The sequence below is a fragment of the Penicillium cosmopolitanum genome (genome assembly GCF_028827165.1).
Source record: "Penicillium cosmopolitanum strain IBT 29677 chromosome Unknown utg000006l:49.0-5199605.0:1.0-5204138.0, whole genome shotgun sequence".
Taxonomy (NCBI): domain Eukaryota; kingdom Fungi; phylum Ascomycota; class Eurotiomycetes; order Eurotiales; family Aspergillaceae; genus Penicillium; species Penicillium cosmopolitanum.
The window spans coordinates 257,146-276,022 of record NW_026622676.1 but is presented as its reverse complement, the minus strand read 5'-3'; the positions used below and the strand labels follow the sequence as shown (position 1 = coordinate 276,022).

At 47.9% G+C, this 18,877-nt stretch overlaps 10 protein-coding genes across 10 annotated transcripts; 6 read left to right on the top strand and 4 right to left on the bottom strand.

Annotated features, from left to right (window-relative positions):
• Positions 1-38: 38 nt before the first annotated feature.
• Positions 39-1,214, top strand: N7509_004617 (class III chitinase; the record flags this gene model as incomplete). The annotated part of the gene is made up of 5 exons (XM_056629254.1): positions 39-147; positions 200-232; positions 285-298; positions 355-425; positions 479-1,214. 5 exons carry the CDS (start codon positions 39-41, stop codon positions 1,212-1,214), a joined length of 963 nt encoding a protein of 320 aa, XP_056488556.1.
• A 665-nt stretch (positions 1,215-1,879) lies between these two features.
• On the bottom strand, positions 1,880-3,290 carry N7509_004616 (NAD(P)/FAD-dependent oxidoreductase; the record flags this gene model as incomplete). The annotated part of the gene is made up of 3 exons (XM_056629253.1): positions 1,880-2,072; positions 2,125-3,113; positions 3,171-3,290. 3 exons carry the CDS (start codon positions 3,288-3,290, stop codon positions 1,880-1,882), a joined length of 1,302 nt encoding a protein of 433 aa, XP_056488555.1.
• A 1,570-nt stretch (positions 3,291-4,860) lies between these two features.
• On the top strand, positions 4,861-5,385 carry N7509_004615 (uncharacterized protein; the record flags this gene model as incomplete). Its single annotated transcript, XM_056629252.1, has 1 exon — positions 4,861-5,385. The coding sequence occupies one exon, from the start codon at positions 4,861-4,863 to the stop codon at positions 5,383-5,385; it is 525 nt and encodes a 174-aa protein (XP_056488554.1).
• A 448-nt stretch (positions 5,386-5,833) lies between these two features.
• Positions 5,834-8,186, bottom strand: N7509_004614 (alpha-galactosidase; the record flags this gene model as incomplete). The annotated part of the gene is made up of 3 exons (XM_056629251.1): positions 5,834-7,376; positions 7,454-8,060; positions 8,123-8,186. 3 exons carry the CDS (start codon positions 8,184-8,186, stop codon positions 5,834-5,836), a joined length of 2,214 nt encoding a protein of 737 aa, XP_056488553.1.
• Positions 8,187-9,372: 1,186 nt separating this feature from the next.
• N7509_004613 (Sodium/calcium exchanger membrane region) lies at positions 9,373-10,745 on the bottom strand (the record flags this gene model as incomplete). The annotated part of the gene is made up of 4 exons (XM_056629250.1): positions 9,373-9,409; positions 9,463-10,232; positions 10,336-10,389; positions 10,461-10,745. The coding sequence occupies 4 exons, from the start codon at positions 10,743-10,745 to the stop codon at positions 9,373-9,375; spliced, it is 1,146 nt and encodes a 381-aa protein (XP_056488552.1).
• Positions 10,746-11,523: 778 nt separating this feature from the next.
• N7509_004612 (uncharacterized protein) lies at positions 11,524-12,912 on the top strand (the record flags this gene model as incomplete). The annotated part of the gene is made up of 1 exon (XM_056629249.1): positions 11,524-12,912. One exon carries the CDS (start codon positions 11,524-11,526, stop codon positions 12,910-12,912), a length of 1,389 nt encoding a protein of 462 aa, XP_056488551.1.
• Positions 12,913-13,464: 552 nt separating this feature from the next.
• N7509_004611 (Sodium/calcium exchanger membrane region) lies at positions 13,465-14,145 on the bottom strand (the record flags this gene model as incomplete). Its single annotated transcript, XM_056629248.1, has 1 exon — positions 13,465-14,145. The coding sequence occupies one exon, from the start codon at positions 14,143-14,145 to the stop codon at positions 13,465-13,467; it is 681 nt and encodes a 226-aa protein (XP_056488550.1).
• A 24-nt stretch (positions 14,146-14,169) lies between these two features.
• Positions 14,170-14,554, top strand: N7509_004610 (uncharacterized protein; the record flags this gene model as incomplete). The annotated part of the gene is made up of 2 exons (XM_056629247.1): positions 14,170-14,369; positions 14,479-14,554. The coding sequence occupies 2 exons, from the start codon at positions 14,170-14,172 to the stop codon at positions 14,552-14,554; spliced, it is 276 nt and encodes a 91-aa protein (XP_056488549.1).
• Positions 14,555-15,168: 614 nt separating this feature from the next.
• On the top strand, positions 15,169-16,686 carry N7509_004609 (uncharacterized protein; the record flags this gene model as incomplete). Its single annotated transcript, XM_056629246.1, has 4 exons — positions 15,169-15,615; positions 15,687-15,770; positions 15,835-16,559; positions 16,626-16,686. The coding sequence occupies 4 exons, from the start codon at positions 15,169-15,171 to the stop codon at positions 16,684-16,686; spliced, it is 1,317 nt and encodes a 438-aa protein (XP_056488548.1).
• A 1,322-nt stretch (positions 16,687-18,008) lies between these two features.
• N7509_004608 (fungal specific transcription factor domain-containing protein) lies at positions 18,009-18,803 on the top strand (the record flags this gene model as incomplete). Its single annotated transcript, XM_056629245.1, has 1 exon — positions 18,009-18,803. The coding sequence occupies one exon, from the start codon at positions 18,009-18,011 to the stop codon at positions 18,801-18,803; it is 795 nt and encodes a 264-aa protein (XP_056488547.1).
• Positions 18,804-18,877: the final 74 nt, after the last annotated feature.

Sequence of the window (18,877 nt, the reverse complement as noted above, 5' to 3'; positions counted from 1 at the left end):
CATACCCCAAATCAAATCCAATCTATATCGTTGGCATTATGGTTATGTTGAAGAGCTTGCTATACTCAGCGGCCCTTCTTGCTTCGGTGCAAGGAGTCGCCGCAAGCGTGCTCAAGGATGGAACGAAAATGGTCGCAACCTACTGGGGTAAGCTACAATTACCACGACCAGAAAGGTGATATCAACTGACTTTTTTTAGACGGTAGTGGTAGCTTATCTTCTTTCTGTTCGAGTAAGTCTATAGGATTTCATACATGACAGTCAGTTCGCTAACTCTTCTATAGATGCGGATATTGATGTATGTCTACTCCCTTCCAAGCTTGAAGCAAGCCAGGTAAAATCTAACGAATGTAGATCTTCCAATTGTCATTCGTCACCTCCCTGAAGGGCACGCCAGATGTATCATTTGGATACCCAGTTACCGGGTAAGCTGCCCTGTCATCCTCCTGCCAATTCAAATTTCTCATGGTATTTTCAGCCCCGAAATTAAGCAATGCCAGGACCAAGGCAAAACCATCCTGCTGTCCTTTGGCGGAGAAACCTACCAAGAAGGCGGATGGGATACCCCCGAAGAAGCCCAGAATATGGCCCAAAAGGTGTGGGACATGTACGGACCTGGCGGTGCAACCTACTTTGGCGGTAACGCAGTCAACGGATTCGACTTTGATTTCGAGATGGCGATGAATAATCTGCTTCCATTCACGGAGAAGCTCAATGAGCTTAAACGAGGTCACCCTCACTTCCTCCTAACAGCTGCACCTCAGTGCCAATACCCGGATCAGAATCTTGCCAGCATTCTAACGGATCATTTGGGCTGGTTCGATGCACTTTTTGTGCAATTCTACAACAATCCAGAATGTGGAATCCCTGGTGGCTACGGTCGCCGATCTACTGAAGAACCTTCAAGTGGTCTATCGGGTGGCCCTTCGGCTCGTCGGTCTCATCTTGCGAAACGTGAATTCAACTTGGGTACATGGCTTGAACAGGCTAGCCAGGCCACTCCCAAATCGCCAAAGATCTTCGTGGGTGTCCCCGGGAGTGCGGCAGGTACCCCATCAGCCAATATGGGCTATGTAGTTCCGTCTCTCCTCCAGACGGCTCTGCTACCTTTCATAGGGCATGCGAATATGGGAGGCGTCTCTGTTTGGGAAGTCGGTTACGCTACCAGTAATGGTGATTTTCTTCCGCAACTTCGTGGAATCTTGGGGTTATAATTGATGACTCGACAACCGAAGGGCAATTAAGCCCAAGCATATACTTGGAGTTAATATATTCGGAAGATCTGTTTGACGTCTTATAGTCGCTCCGAGGAAGTCTTGTAGCAACCTTAACAGTAATCACTCAGCGGAGGTCGACAGCGCGTAGTCGGCCAGGACGCGTAGGACGCGTCAAGGCTGCCGACCGAAGGGTTTGCGCAGTTGTTAGAGAGCAATGTCAAATGTCATCGGCATTGTCCATAATTTCAAGACTCGCAGCAAAATCGCGAAGAGATAGGGCTTTAGACTCTTGCTTTCCTTCACCTTTGCCGTTTCATAAATATCGTGAATGTGATTCGTGATAATCAGTGCGGCGGAGTGGGAGGGCAGTATTCTTGATTGGAGGCGAGGGAATAAACTTGAACCTCCATGGACCATGGCAGCTACAGAAATATCAAAGATATGACATCTTCTTCAAATTGTGCATCGTCTCAAGCTTCACCTTTTGATTTTGAGAGTATCATTGCTTGCTATCATTGACGTATACTAACTAGAACAATGTTTATGGCCTAGGGACCTGAAGGTCGTACACCATTATTACCTGCCCAATGGATGCAGTGTCTTACTATTCCCGCTTAACTTAGAAGATCTGGGATGACAACGCCTGGGCAGCTCCCCAATTCCTACAACTTGGCCTTTTCCTCGGTATCCAGTTCTCGTCTAGCTGGTCCTCCGCGGCTGCCATCGCCCAGAAAAGTGTCGGTCTGCGATGCGTACTCTTTTCGGAATCGCCATTTCTCCGCAAGCTGCTCAGGCAGGTTCTTCTTCAGAGCAAGTGACATGTATTTTCCAAGTACGGGAAGGAATTTGAATGCACTGCAACGGGATTATTAGCAGGTCCTATTGCAAAGGATTTGAAATAACATACTGTCCACTGCCGGCTCCTCCGACAAAGAGGTTGGCATAGTCTGGATGATAGTCCATGATGAAGTTGCCACTCGGGGTGTCAGTGTACCAGCATAGTGCAAGCTTATCGAATGGCCTGTCAGCCAGCTCTGGGAGAATCTCGCGGAGACCCTCTCGTAAACGGGTCTCACCGTCCTGCGGGACGAAATTTCGTCGTTCTCGAGGGGGGATGAGTGGCGGAGAGGAAATATTGGACTGAATGGCAGTAATATCCTCTTGTCTAGGGGTACGTGTGTATCCCCATCCATGAATTGCCATCTTGAGCATACCGGTATCTCGGTGAGGAGGGAAATTAAACCATCCGGTGGAGAAGTTTGCATAGATTGGGAGATTTTTGTACTTCCGAATCTCTTCTGGGGTTAGTTTGACATATCCGATGACGTGACCTGTTGACAAGACGGAATTGTACATGGGAACCAGGCCCGAAGTCCAGGCTCCGGTCGACAATATGAAATGATCACCCGCGACTCGGTTACCATCAAGTGTCAAGGCTGCTTTGATGCTTTTCTGGGAATCAGTTTCGAAGTCAATCACGGTTCCACTCCGACCGGCGATTAAGGAAACACCAAGTTCGAAGCAGTCATCCCGAAGCTGGGTAACCGCTTTGGCGGCATCGGCCCACCCAGCCTGTTGATTATGGTAACCAAAAAACCCCGGCGTCGCAAGCTCTCCTGAGAGCACAGGGAATTCCTTTCTCGCCGCCGCAGCATCTTTAAGCTTTGTCCATGGCAGATTCTTCTTAGTGAGTGCAGACGTCGTCTTGGTAATCCAGTCTTGTCCATACGGACTAGTCTTGCCGACCAGGATGTATCGAGCGCGTTCGAAAATGCCTTGGTATTTAGCATCGTCCCGCCACTTCACATAGGCCTCGTAGGCGAGTCCAAGGTAGTCTTCATCGGCGTAGTCGAAACGAACGACACGGGAGATGTCAGAGCTAGATCCATCCGGTACCTGATGATGAGCCACCTTCAGTCTTATAGAACAATGAAATTGAAGGGCTTGACTCACTGGTGGCATGTGTCGGTCGAGAACAACGATGTTTCGGTGACCTTCAGAAGCAAGCTGATAGGCTGTAGAGAGCCCAAATATTCCGGCCCCGATTATGACAATCTTGGCGTTCTTCTCCATTTCGTCTGCGTGATGATGCCAATGTTAATTATAAAAGACAATACTTGAAGTAGATCAACAAATGTTCCGAACTATAAGAATATTTGCAAAATAAGGGACATGGACCCCGCATTATCAAATTTGTATTCACGACCCCGCTCAATTTATCAACGGATGCTTCCTGATATCCCCGTTCACGTGGTCGGGGAATAGTCTAAGCTTTCCGTCTCATCTACTACGCTCACGGCATTCCCTTATCGGGATAGGGCCGATACAACCTAGGACCTCCATAGTCAGAGTAGTTGCTGTAAATTGAAGGATCTCTTTATGATCAACAACTTGAATGAGTACAACTGAATGTAGAAAAATTACTATGATCAGATCATTACTGCAGTCACGTTTTTGGTAGACTCATTGTTACTCTACAGCAAGCCTACCGATGTCTAGCGCACCGACCGGTCCATGTCTTGATTATGACAGGAACACTACATGAGCGTGCAATATCTCACTATACAGTGCGATAGTTGGCTTCCCGTCACTTTAAAAGGGGCTGGGGAACTGCACATTTCTTTCTTGATTGTGTGGTAGTAATTTTGGTGGATCAAGTTGTCGCCCCCCTTCTCAAGATCACCCTCATATTTCTCAATAGTAGATTTCGACCCTTTCGCAACCCTTACTGGATTTAGTCGAGAGGAATTCACAGGGAAAGCTTGCTATCTCTCTTCGGCCAATAATAAGGTCTTTGAGAAGTGGGCATGTCATTGAGATCGCTGTTACTCGGTCGATCATGTAAAATTGGCTGGGGGCGCCGAGGGAATTCAAAATGTCTTTATTGGGGCCGATGAAGCATGCGAAGATGATGTTTTTATGTGGGCGTATCTTTGATTCTAAGGGATGGCAGTGGTCTCCGAGAGCCTGGTCTCCGAGATCAGGATAAAAGTAGTTCAACATGAAACGTGGCCCCCAATGCGATTCGTCATCTCTTTTTGATTACTAGCAGTAGGAAGGAGTAGTAGCTACTACGGAGTATACATAAATCAGAGGACGATCGGGGCCGCCCCAGACCATTCAAAAGGGTCAAAATTACGGTTGCCAAGGACAGACTACTGGTCAGTTAATACTTGACGCTACGAAGTATAATGCAAGTCGTTAGAAATTCAATATTGCGTCTCAAAACAATAGTTTTTTATTTTTCACACTGCTGATTGTTATTGTTGTCAAAAACAGCCTCATGTGTTGCGAATACCGGCCCCCATAATAGCCCCTTGGGGCCGTGAGAATGGCCCCCAATCGCAGGTTGATCAAGCAGCCCTGAATGACGATACTTACTTGTAAGGGCAACTCGAAAAACGCCATCGCCACATCTATTGAATCCAATGGCGATCCTTCAATCATCTTAGCTCCACGTGCTATCATCTTAGGGTCCTGAGTTTTCAGAGTACGGCAGGTCTAATAGTATAAAGAGCACATCAAGCTCCCCTTCATCTTTCTAGGAATCTAAATTTACGAAAATTTGAAAGTCCACCTATAAAGACAAATTATTACTTTTGATACATTCCAATATCTTCAGCCTTTCTTTCGCAACGTCAACATGCGCTTCACAGGGCTCGTTGCTTTGAGTATGGCTGGTTTAGCCACAGCCGTGCCTGTTTACGTGAACCCCAACTCGCCAATGTCTAGGCCCGTCGAGAATGGTCACAATGGCCCGGGCTACAGAATCTTGTATGCCCAGTCAGCTGGACGCGGAAGCCTTACAACACCTACACCAACTCCTATCCTACCTACCGCCACTGGCACACCGCGAGATACACCTAGTGCGACAGCAACTGGCCAGCCTGGTGGTCTATCCCAGAAGGAAACGAAATTCCATGAAGATTTTGAGCATTGGGTGAACCTACCTCACGGGGCTGAAAAAGAAAGAGAGCAGTGGGGAAAGAATTTGCTCAAGGACCTGGAGAACCTTGCAAATCAAGGCGAGCAAACATCGACGGTCACCTCGCCAACTGTTCCCCAAAGAGGCCCACGCCTGAGGCCCACGCCTTCTTCCAGTGCCACACCTTCTTCAAGCCCCAAACCTTCTCCCAAATCACCAGTCGTGCAATTTTCCCACGCATAAAGCTACCGGAGAAGCTTTAATGTCGACTAAAGACGCATTTAAGGCTGCTTAGTGTGGTGGTGGGATTGCCCCTTTGTCAGGTTTTCCTCTGACTGGTAACGTTGTGCAGGGGAACTGCAACCACATATGCTTCTCTTGCATAAGGAAATGGCTATTTTCTTCTACGAAAGCAATTTGAATTGAAAAGAAGAACAAATTAAAACATTTCCTGGTTAATAGATGTCTTCATTTTGTTTAATTGAACGTTCTCATTACTCTTCAAATAATGTCGTAGATAGTCTCGAAAACTATTTGCAGATAGCAATGGAAATAGAAAGAAAACCCGTTTGGATGTCATACAATAGACGGTTATTATACTAGAATGTTTCATCTCCTAGCTAGTAGTCTCAAATTACCTTCTCGTTGAGGGGATGATAACTAATCAACAGGAATATTTTGTATTGACCTCTCACTGCTTCTCTAAGAAGACCACTTTGCTCCCATAGTCTGTGGCGATAGGGAACTGCAAGCCAATCTTCATCAAGACTGAGCCGGAGTATGTGGAATTTCCATCGACCCTGTAAGTAGCCTTCGGGTCTAGGCCCTGCATCTTAATCCACGGAATAGCGTGGTTGATGTTGGGATTGATCTGGAAGTAAAAAAGCACAGCTTTGTTGCCATCCTCGGAAATGAAGAGGACAGCTGGCCAGTTAGACTCTTCCGGGAGACTGAGTCGGTACATATCACCCGTCAAAATGATAGGGTTGACCTTCTCAGCAAGTTCAATCAGTGCAGGGAGAGCAGCCTTATCATCCTCTGGCATATCAGAAGGATCAAGTTCCAGACCAAATGATCCACCCATCATTGCCACATGCCCACGGAAGTCTACAGGCAAGGTGCGGCCCGTTTGCTGGTTCGGGACGGCTGATAGGTGGGCACCCATAGCGCTAGGTGGATACGCAAGTGAGGTACCCATCTGGATAGTGATGCGCTCCACTGCATCTGTATCATCTGATGTCCAGATTTGAGGGAAGTATTGTAGAACACCAGGGTCGAAACGACCACCACCAGAAGCACACCCTTCCCAAAGAACATCTGGGAATCGAGTAGTCAACACATCGAATACCCGGTACATTCCCAGCATATATTCGTGGTCTGTCGATGGGGAGGGTGTTTCATGAATTCCCCTGTTGTTGTCCCATTTGACATAGCTGATATCGGAGCTGTTCAAGATATTTGACACGGCATCAATGATAAAGTCTTGGACCTCTGGGAGCGCAACGTTCAAGACAAGCTGGTTACGCGTCAAAGTGCGAGGGTAGGATCCTGCGTGTAGAGCCCATTCAGGGTGCTCATGATAAAGAGTAGAATTGGGATTCACCATCTCAGGCTCGAACCAAAGACCAAAGCGCAGATTAGTGGAAGTATTTGCAGCTTTGAGGGCTGTGATACTATTCACTGCATGAGACAAGCCGTCCGGGAACCTCTCAGGGTTAGGAATCCAGTCACCTAGGCCGGCATCATCCGAGGTTCGAGGGTACTTGTCACCGAACCAACCATCATCCAGAACAAAAAGTTTGATACCAAGCGCAGCAGACTCCTTGGCAAGCTGGTAGATGGTGGACTCATTGAAGGTGGCTCCTAGCCCCTCCCAACTGTTCAAGAGAGCAGGTCTATCTGCCGTTGCGAATTTGCTCTTAATGAGATTTTTCCGGTAAAGATTATGGAGCGAGCGGGACATCCCACCAACTCCATTTTCCGAGTAGACAGCAACACACTCCGGGGAGGTGAGAGATTCGCCGGGTCCCAATGACCAGGAGAGCTGACTTGGGTTGAGGCCGACAAGAGCGCGTGTAATTCCCTGGGAGCCCTTCTCAACATCAACAGAGAAAGATCCCGAATAAACGAGCGAGAATCCCCAAACTTCGCCATTAGATTCCGTGCTTGCGGGGTCCATTACAGCAAGGAATGGGTTGTGAAGGTGGGAGGAGTAGCCAGTTGCACTCTCAAAACTAAAAGGAAATCACATATTGTCAGCGGGCTTCCGGGATTTGATATGACCGAAGTTAAAGAGACAGAGTTTACTTACCCCTGCTTGCCATACTCAATTTTTCTTCGCTCGCGGTGTGCCTCTCTTGCCCAATCACCGCGCAGGCTAATCATATCCAAGTTCTCGTACGGGAAATCCACGCTCATGCTTGCAAGCGACTCGATTGTGAGGTTGCCCTTGCCCTGGTTGGTGATGTTTGCACTACGCACAATTGCATTGTGCTTCGGGAAGACCGAGTAAGAGAGATCAGCTGCAACGGAGCTAAAGTTGTCGTACATATGGACGATCAAGGTTGACACCTCATCATCCGTGCCGAAGGTCGCAGGCAAGCCAGACAGATCAGGCTTACCCTGCTTGACAGTATATGATTGATACCGCAAGTCAGAAACAGCGTACCCTTCCGATTGGCGGATTCTGATCGCTGGCTGGCGGAAATCTCCTCGGCCTTGGTCAGGAAATTCGCGTCGGACGCGTCCAATGGTGTTGACCCAGCCATTAACATTGCCCGTGACTTCTATAGGAATATCTCCTGACACGCTAGCGCCGAAGTGATCTGAAATCAGGTCACCGGTGCTATTGTCGACATGAAACCGGTAGGATACATCGTTACCATTCAGAGAGAACGAGCTGCCATCCGCAACGATAGCTAAATGATCTTGTCAGCCTTTTCCTCTCTATCCAGTGGAACCTTGAGAAGGGGTGATATACCACTTGAAGAGCTTGCGGCCATGACTGGACTTAAAAGGGTAACTAGGCTGGCAACAGCCGCCATTTTAAACGAAGGGAGAGACATGTTGTGTTCAAGTTCTCTCTGCCCTTCTCAGTCTTCGAAATGGGTTGGAGAATAACAACAAGCGAAAGTCCTGAGATCCCGACGACTTTATATCCTAAGCCCCGTGGAGAATGCGGTAAGGGGCATGCGGCCACGGGGAAAATGGACCAATAGCCAAACTCGGTAAATATTTGACTCCATTGCATTAACTTCTTCACCCGCAAAATCATGACGAGTTGGGGAGTTTGCGGGTGCGGCCATCGGTGCGGAGACTCTCCGGGGACATCGCGGCGTCGGACCCGGCGAAAAGGACTGCTAGGGGCGGTTTTGACGTTCCCTCATTGGTTCATATAACTTCAATCCCGCCTCCATCGCAATGCCAAGACTCACCGGATTCACAATGCAATAATGCAGATCGGACCAGGCCGTTCATGGCCGTGCTCAATGTTACCTCATGGTCGAACGATCGGCCATCATTGAGCACGGTCAGGCGATAGGAAAGCTATCTGCCGGAGCATGTCCGATCAGGGATGTTTCTACCCTTAACTGCCGGGATAGAACAAAGTCTTGTTTATTCGAGGGAGGCAGACAAGAAAATTAAGACAAGAACATATTGCTTGCGAGAAGACGATATCAAGATATAAGCCTCCAAACTACGAATCTGCGCTCCAGGGCTCTTTGAGACTGCAACAAGAGTCTTGATTGATGCCCAGGTCGGATAGAACGCCCAAGGACAACGTTGTGTATAGGCCGCCCCACCACAACATTTAGAATAGCCGAACATCAGTTCGAACTTGAAGTGCAATGAAAATTCAATTCTATAAAACAAATTCAGACATAACATCAGAGGCTGTGTGGGTAATCGGAATGATTGATTCGCTCGCCAGTAGCAGTTTTGAAAGAGATATAATATTCCTTCCAGCTTCAAGTTCGTGCGTCTCAAACCAACCTGGAACTTGAACAGTTCTCGTGGCTGACGGCAATATTTATGTTGCGCATACCCACATTCGATTTTCCAAATTGTTTTGAATAAGAGCCACACCCGCGACATAGTAGGAGCTCCAAACATCCCCCAGACGCGCTGTTTTGGCCGCCCTCGGTGAGATAGGAACTCATCCCGTTTCCGATTTTAGTGTTCAGGAAAGACTCGTTGGTGAAAGAAGGTTTTGTGAACGCCAATCATACTCTACCGCGCGTAGAAAGCGACAATCAAACTGCCATATCTGTTATTTTATTAGTCTTCGACTGTTCTAGTAGTATGATTGGTATAACTCACAGTGCAACCAACATCGCTCCGTGGATATACGCATATTGCCCATCCCGAAGCAGATGGTTGACAACCAGGACAGCCAGAAACATCATACCCGACTGGAAAGGATCAAAATAAAGCGACATGGGCTCCCCTATGCACCAGCCTATAATCACAAGGAGAGGAATCACGAAAAGACCTATCTGGAGGAGACTGTCCACTATTACCCGAATTGCAGAGTCAGTGTCACCACTTCGAGCCGAAGCTATAACCGTCGTGCCCTCTGTACTGTTACTTGCGATCGGTATCAGGATCACCGCAATAAACATACGGCTGAAGCCAAATGTGTCCACCATATCGTCTATTCCTTCAAAAATCAGCTCTGTGCAGAAAATGGTCGCGGCCACTGCCGCGGCTAGTCGCATGGATGGGGCAACGATTTTGGACGTGTCGGACTGTTCGGATGGTGTCTTGGTGCTTTTAGAACCTCCTACTTCATTGAGATGGGTCTCCTCTTGCTCTTCTTCTTCCTCTGATAGGAAAAGGTGCTTGTGGCTTTTCATATGAAAGTAAAGATATCCTCCGTAGAGGAGAAACAAGACGAATGAGGTGCCACGAGAAAAGGCCAGGACGCTTTTATCAATTTGCGAAACGGGAAAGGTTGAGTAGAGTGCAGTTGGTAGTAACATTGTGACAGCGGTGATCATCATCAAGGACGACAAGGTCTTGGCCAGATGGCCGTTGAACTCAAGAACATGCTTGTTATAAGATGCTGTCACAATGCAGAACCCGAATATCTGATTTGTATTGAATCAGCCAGCTATTCCTGTATGTATCAACTTGGAAGACCTTGGGAGCAATTTTTCTCACCAATAAAATATCGGACAATATACTACCAACCATGACCGATTGAGCAAAAACAATGTCCCCGTGCAAAAGAGCAAGGACACCGGACTAAAGGTTGATATGTGGTCAGTAACCTGAGCTTTGATCTTCCGCCTAACAATGAACCTATGGATACGAACGGTTAACTCGACGGTATTGCCAAGTGTCGCACCTATCAGTGCACCTTGCAGATGGCCCAAAGAGTCTGCAAGCTCATCGGACGCGGATGAAATGACATCCGAAAGAAAGATAATTGCAACCAGATTGACAACCAGCACGATTGCTGCACTCCAGTGGAACAGACGCGCTAAGCCTGCGATCGGGAGAAGCAGCATGATCGGTCGCAGTCTGTTGGTGTCATTTCCAGCCTGCATAGGCAATTGGACCAACTCCAAGAGTGGATTCAACGCGTCACCGGTCGCCATTGTCGTGAACTGCTCTTTGAGGGGGGAGTAGGGAGCCAGCTCGACCGTCAGAGAAAGAATACTTGCAATGACAGATTGCGGAGGCAATCAGTTCCAGAGGGGCATGTCGTACAGGGACCAACGAGAATGTTTGAGGGGCTCAAACCTGTATGGAAATGTTTACAGCCCGGTTGTTCAGCCTTATTACTAGTTTGATACGCGACCCACCATGGCGTATTTTGTTTGGTAGGGCTGACCCCCCTCCCCCGACTGAATCCACATTTCAAACCAGGCAACGCAATTTCGAGATGAAATAGACCGGTGCACAGATACTTGCACAGCAAGAATCCCCAGGCTCAAAAATAAATGGATCAGGTTCTCGCGGAGGTCAAAATAGTTCCGCCATTTCATTAGCTAGAACCTCGATCCGTTCTTACGAGATGCACACACCCACAAACCATCCACCCAATTTCTATGAATAGCATGAGCAGCGCATTCTTTTCTGTTGATGCATGGACACTAGTTGTTATCGTCCCACGCTAAGAGATGGGCCACATCCCACCCTTGGCAGATGTCACTGAATTCCTCGTTCACTCGGTCCCGGTCATTCTTTCACTAACGCCTCGTGTGAGCCTCTGACTGAAACACATACTCCTACCTCCTCCCGACGAACCCGCTCTATCTCAGCAATATTCACCTTACTTCGGTGCATCAGACACAGCACCCCTGACTTCCTCCTGGCCACCAACGGCGGTTCCGCTTCCTCCACCTAGCGCATCTCCCTGTTGGATAACGATACATGGACGAACCCCCAGATTCAGTTCGGTCACTGAGGCGCGCTATCCATGATCTTGCAGAGACATACCAAGCCAGAACATGGCATGAGGACGCTGTGGAGCTGCAAGGGATAGTGTCTTTAATAGACACAACGCTAGTGGAAGCGAATCCTCATTTTAAACACTCATCTGATCCGCTCGATCGACTGGAGACAATGGTTAAAGACCATCTCAATTCTGGAAAATGGACGTGCGCATCCGAAATCGCATATTTATTGCTCAAATACTACGGGCCACTGAAAGGCGAGGAGGATCCGAGGACAATGAGTGCAATGCACAATCTAGCTTCAGCATACTGGGGCCTAGGTCAATTTGATGCAGCAGCCAGCCTCGGTCTTCGTGTGACAAATCTCCGGAATAAAGTCCTTGGTGAAAGAGATACACAAACCTTGGCATCGATGTCGAATCTCGCAGCCGCATACCGAAGCCAGGGGCGGCTAGAGGATGCTCAGCGGCTTGACACTCGGGCTGTGGAGTTGAAATCGGAGATCCTGGGCATGGAAAACCGGTCCACATTGACTTCCATGATAAATTTAGCAACATCTTATTCAGAGCAGGGCAAATATAAGGAAGCAGAGGCGTTGAATCGATCGTTGGTGGAGAGGGCAGAAAGTGTGCTAGACGCAACGGACCCCTCCATGTTGACAATAAAATCAAATTTGGCAGCCGCCTACAGAGACAATGGGCAATTTTCACTGGCTCAGGAATTGGATCAAGAAGTTCTTGGAGCGAGGCGCAAGTCGCTGGGATCGCGGCATCAATCGACTTTGATTTCAATTGCCAATTTGGCATCTACGTACCGTGGCCAGGGGAAATGGACGGAGGCGGAAGGTCTGGATCGCGAATTGGTCGAGGCCAGTGAAGCTATACTTGGAAAAGAGCACCCACAGACGCTAATGTCGATAAGCAATCTTGCGTCTACGTGCCGCGGCTTAGGGCGTCTGGAAGAAGCAAAGGAACTTGGTGAAAAGTCATCAAACGCTATGAGAGAGGCATTGGGCGCAGAAAGTCCTCAAACTTTAGTAGCTCTGGCGGAACTAGCGATTACATATCAAATGGATGGAAAGATGGACGACGCTGCTCGATTGATGGCACAAGTTGCAGAGTCTATGAAGAATTCGCTGGGCGAAGAGCATCCACATACACTAAGTGTCATATCCAACCTTGGATTCATCTACCAGTCACAAGGAAAATGGGATCGAGCTGGCGACCTTGCCGAAACTGTCTATTCTAAGCGTCAGGATATACTAGGAGGGGAACACCCAGATACTATTGCAGCCTTTGAGGATATCAGACGAATCTCCTGGGTTGAGGCAGCGGATCGGAATACCACAGCAATGATGTCGAAATAGAGTTGTGGACCTGGGAAGACCATTTCTTTTTCCAAATAATCAAATAAACAATTATCAATCTGACCATCTTTTGCTCCAGGTGGCAGTAGCTTGGGCCAGTCATCGAACGCTCTCTCTCCTCTCCTGCCTTGCACAGCCCCCTTGCCAAGAAAATTATACTCGAAGGGTCCAGTGACAAAGTTTATCCGAGTATCTATTCAGTGACGAAAACATATCTCCATGTACACGATAGTTTTGATTTGAGTCAATGCACCAGCTGGATCCGTGGACTGCTTGATCTGTTTCGTCGCAGATTCCTGAAAAGTCTACTAAATAGCTTGCGGCTGTTTCTAGTCTTTTAGCATGGCCCCAAACCCTCGAAGGCTCAAAGGGGTTCCAACATTAAATTCAGATCTTCGATACTACCCTTGCCAGATATCGTCGGCCCTTGCTGAGATTCTTGCTGCGGGCGTATCTGGGCGCACATAAAACGAAAAGACCATGATCATGTATCTTGAGAATAATCAATCCATCAGTAATCTCACATCTTGGGTTAGCCGAAATAGAAAGTACTTACGTTCCAATTAACATCAAACCTTCGAAATAATTGCTCCTACCATCCGAAATGAGATAGGTCATGACAACGATACTTAGTAGTAAAGTGGTAGCCTCGAACGCATCGAATTTCAGGATCAATGGCTGATCTAACACCCAACCAACAGTCACAATGAGAGGCGCGACTAGCATAGTGAGCCTCAATATCCCATTGATAATCGCACGAATGCCACGCTCTATATACTGTTCTGCTCGGGAGCCCTCCACTATCATGCGATGCTTCGCGATATTCCCCACCAAAGGAATTATAGTGAGAGCGGGAAAAGATGGGTTGGTACCTAAGACCGTTCCCACGTCATTGACACTGTCAACAATCTGGAATGAACAGGCCAGTGCACACAGGGACGCAACCATGAGTACAAGTAACGAGCGCCATGGTCCACTCAGCGGCTGTAAATCTTGCACTCCCGCTCTGTTGTGGGAGCTTCGAACATCGGAGTTGCCGTGTTGAATTGGGGTGCCAGCGAACATCTCGGCGTGCGTATTGAGTCTGAAGAAGAGGTATATGCCAAGAAGAGCAATTAAATTGACAGCCGTTGCCTGCTGCGTTAGAATTGCCTCTTCGACCGATACATCATGGCGCGATGACAAGGCGTCCAGAGCAGTTGGAGTAGCCAACATAATGAAAACAACCATCATTAATGAGGACAAGGTAGTCGTAAGATGTCGATCAAATCGAAGTCGATTCTTGTCATATCCCGCGAAGAAAAGAGAGCCGCCGAGCACGAGAAGCAAGTTGCAGAGAATACTGCCGAGAAGAATAGATCGGGTGATATGAGGGGCTCCTCGAATCACGGAGCTTATTCCGATCTACCCATGGACCAGAGGCAAATCCCCTTCGATCAGTTCAATGTTCTCCGACCGTGAGATAGGATGGGAGAGTATTTACCATAAGCTCAACGGCATTTCCAAGGGTCCCTTTAAGTAACTCATTGGTGAGACGCCCCGTATTCACAGATATAGCGCTGATAGACCGGTTGATCCAGTTAAGGAGAACACCCAGGGCGAGAAGATTTATCGCGAACACGATAATTTGTGGAAGCTGTAGAATACCTGCCACAATGCCTGCGAGGGGCAGCAGAGTGAGGGTTTTGCTGTGCGGAATGTGTCTCGTCATGGTCACACAGCCGGACAGGTACTCGAGGGAACGCTTGGATGTGTGGACAAGCAAAACAATCTCGTCGGGCCAGTGTGTAATTTCTAGGGGCCCCGGTTTTGATTTCTCTCAACGTCCTTCGAACGCGGAAATGGGCTCGCTGGAAATCGTAATGGGAAAGGATTCACATTACGCGTTGGAGTGAGGACCCGCTCTCCGATGTATGATCAGCGGGGATGACGGTAGATTAGTATGTAAATTAGGCACCGAGTATTGACAAGCGTTCACCTGAGCCGTGTCTTAGCCGTCTCCTTTTTGCTTTTTGCTGGCTGGATTGCATCAACTGTACGACGTGGATGCGTATTGCCCCGCCCATACGCCGTTTTACAATTTCGTTGTTTGGGGGCTAATCTGTACTGGATTTGTTATTTATTTTTAATTTAAACACTTTGACCAGCTTCTCTCCTAATAGGATCCTCCTCCACCTGATTAACTAGTGAACACTCACATCCGCTCTGGTCACATACTAATATGCCTTCCAGCTTTCTTCACCTTTCCTAAAAGCCATGGAAACCCCAACCACCCGTTTACGGAAGTCCGCGAAAACCGAACACGATAACATGTCAATTCCTCAAAATCAAGAAGACCTCCCACTGGTAGACGGAAACAAGACTCTTTCGGTGACAGACACGCCAGCCTCGCAAACATCCAGATCAAGCGATAGAGGAATGCCGACGACGACGCGACCTTTGGACATGGGCAAATCCGGCTTGGCTACTCTGAAGATAATACTGGGCGAGAGCTACACGAGCTATCTGCTTCCATTTGTGTTTCTGGGGATCATTGCGGGGAAGCAACATTGGGATGATTCGCTGGTCTTTCTACTGAACTTTTTGGCGATTCTTCCCCTTGCATCATTGCTCTCATTTGCGACCGAGGAGTTGGCAAAAAGTGTGGGCCAATTGCTTGGAGGATTGATCAATGCAACATTTGGCAATGCGGTGGAAATGATTGTACGTCGAAGAATAACTATCTCTCCCTTTCTATAGAGCATGGCTGACGTTGCTCCGCTTGTTCCTTTTAGGTGGGAATCACTGCTGTCGGTCGCGGCGAAATGAATATCGTTCAATCAAGCATGGTTGGGAGTATTCTTTCTGGAAGTCTCTTGGTGAGAATGTGCCCCCTATGTGGCTTTCAATTCGTGATGGACTGCTAATACATGGACTATGAAGATCCTCGGATGCTGCCTCGCTGCGGGCGGTTTGTCAAAAGACACGGTCGCCTTCAACGTCGACGTCAGTGGAATATTATCATCGTTGATGGTTGTCGCTTCGGCGTCACTGATTATTCCATCTATTCTGGATGCAACTACACACTCCAAATCGGACGCGGTGCATGATAGCGTTTTAAGCTTATCACGAGCCACCTCGGTCGTTTTGCTCATATTTTATCTCGTCTATCTCTTCTTCCAGCTCAAGACTCACGCTAATCTTTTCGTCGATGATTCGGGGACGGAGGAGGAAGAAGAGGAGATTAAGCTCGGCCCCTGGTCAGCGAGTGCTGTGTTGATTACAGCCACTCTTGGTGTCACTGCTTGCTCCGACTACCTCGTCGATAGCGTCGACGGCTTCGTTGAGGTTTGGGGTGTGAGCCGAGCTTTCATTGGACTCATCGTTGTACCAGTCATTGGAAACGCTGGGGAGTTCAACACCGCCATAACCGCAGCTATGAAGGATGGCATGGATCTGGCGATTGGTGTCATAGTCGGGAGCACACTTCAGATTGCGCTTTTTGTCAGTCCGTTCCTGGTGATATGCGGCTGGATTATTGGGCAGCCTATGTCTCTCCGTTATAGCACATTTGAGACGGTGGTGTTCTTTTTATCGGTCATCGTGATGGACTGCTTGATTCGCGGGGGACGATCCAACTACTATGAGGGATTCCTATTGATTGGAACGTAAGTCAAAAATTGAGTCTGCTAGCCTCCCAAGCAATCCATGGATGCTAACACAATGATTCGCAGCTACCTGATCATAGCGATCGCATTCTACATACATCCAGACTCGGTCGAGACTAAACCATGATGACCATGATCTGTATCATAATATGAGACAAATTTCAAGTTTCCTTCAAGTTGTTCAGCGAATTTCATTCCCATTTTTACTCTCACATCAACTTCCCAGGTGGAACCCAGGCGTGTCATGTTGATATCATAGCATTCGGATATCTCTACATAATGATATTTTACTTTTTTCAAGTCGAGCAAAAGTATCATCTGCTAATTCATATACCAATTGAACTCGTCGTCTATGGGAAGCAAGCAAGAATTGCCACCCAGACCAAGATACATTTATGGATATCTACGGCTCCAGGTTTCCCCGCTGTGGAGTCGGTCGGCACTGCCGGTGGAGAGACTCGAAATCCCCCCTGCCTCCCGATTAAATCCTTCTAAACACCAATGAGAAGAGCAAAAGCCTGCAGGGCTTGTCGGTAAGTGGAAAAAATCACTATACAATTGGCCCTCATGATATAATGACCCTAGAGCTGACAATAAACACAGCGAACGCCGCCGGAGGTGTGAGATCCGGGCGCCTGGGGCGTCATGTACCTACTGCCACGATCGGAGACTTCCTTGCTCAAGTAGCGAGCAGTCAAGGGCGCCTCAATTAATTGACCATACACAGTTCTATGTGTCACAGACCAGTCTCGATGCTTCAACGCCCATTCCCTTATCGCAGGAGGCTGGTCTGGCAGACCAGTCTCTTTGCACCGAGCTAGTCCAGCTCTATTTCAACTATGTGCATGATCAATTCCACACATTATTTCACCCTCCAAGCTTCATGGAGAGTCTGTTGCAAGGAAAGGCTCCTCCTATTTTGGTTTATGGCATGATGGCCCTCTCGGCGCGGTTGGTCAAATTCTTCACACTCGGATGTGAATTATCTATGCTAATTGGCCATCATCCCTTGTTTAGATTCTCTAACAACCCCACTCTATCCCAAGTTGATGCAAGGGAGCGAGGGAAAATTTATGGAAAGCAATGCGAGCGTCTACTTGATTGGAATGACATCTCTTTGATCACCATACAAGCTTGCGTTTTACTAGGTGCCATCGCTATTACAGATGGGAAGGCGGCTTCAGAAAATATCCATTATGCAGTGGCGTGTCGGATGGCGCAGCTTTTGGATCTTCCAAAATGCGAAACTGACAGTGCATTGGAGCATGAAGTGAATATTCGCGGTAACCTCACTTTTCCCGCTTTTAGTAAAGCACGCGCTAATCGGTCTCAGTATGGTGGACTCTCTGCATGATAGATGTCTGGTCTTCTTCGGGAGTTCGACTTCCAAGGCTTCTCACACCCCGAGATGATATACCACTCCCAATAGATGAGGTAGTATTCTGCAAAATGGGGCCGGGAAATGAACATAACATCACCGTTGAGAATATCACGAAATCATCTATTCTAGCAGAGATGGTCCGCTTGAATCGCATCCTTCTGCAAATCAATCAGTTCAATATCAGAGCATCGGAAAACAATCTCGACTCCCAGTCGATAATGAATGATGTCGAGGATTTATCCCAACAACTCGACATTTGGTTTGAAGAGCTCCCTGATCACATGATGGATACTCGAGAAAACCTCACTCGTTACTCTGAACAAGGGCTAGGTCGACTTCTCGTTGCTCTGTACCTAGGGTACTATAACTATGGTCAAATGCTTTTCTATCGATTCTTACACGAAGACTCGCGGACCTTCGACAGTCGCACGCGTTACTATGCGAACAAGTGTAAGTATCACGCGAGTAAGTTGTGCGAGATAGTCTACGCTTCGGAGGAGGTCCCGGGCTGTGATGCCAAATACAATATGGTGGGGCATGTGTTGATGATTGCCTCAACAATACAAATCCACACACTGTTATTTGAAGAGAACGAGGACATTGTGGCAATCGCAAGAAAGCGCTTGGAGAAGAATTTTTGTATTCTGACCCATTTGGTGAGCCTCTGGCCTACCCTGGACGTTTGTATGGATCGTCTTATGACTTTCCACGCATCCTGCAGAGAGTCTGCGGAAACAAGCTTCTGTATGGATCAATGGATGGTGCAATTTTTGGTCGAGTTTGCGAAGCCAGTGAGTGGGAAGGATCCTGAGACCCAGCATAAGAGCTCATGGTCCCTATCTAGTATGGGCATTGTTCATTAGAAATGTTGGTTGATTTGAACTATTAATGTATAACACTGCAATGGCCGAGTTGAATCGGTGTTCAATGTTAAGTC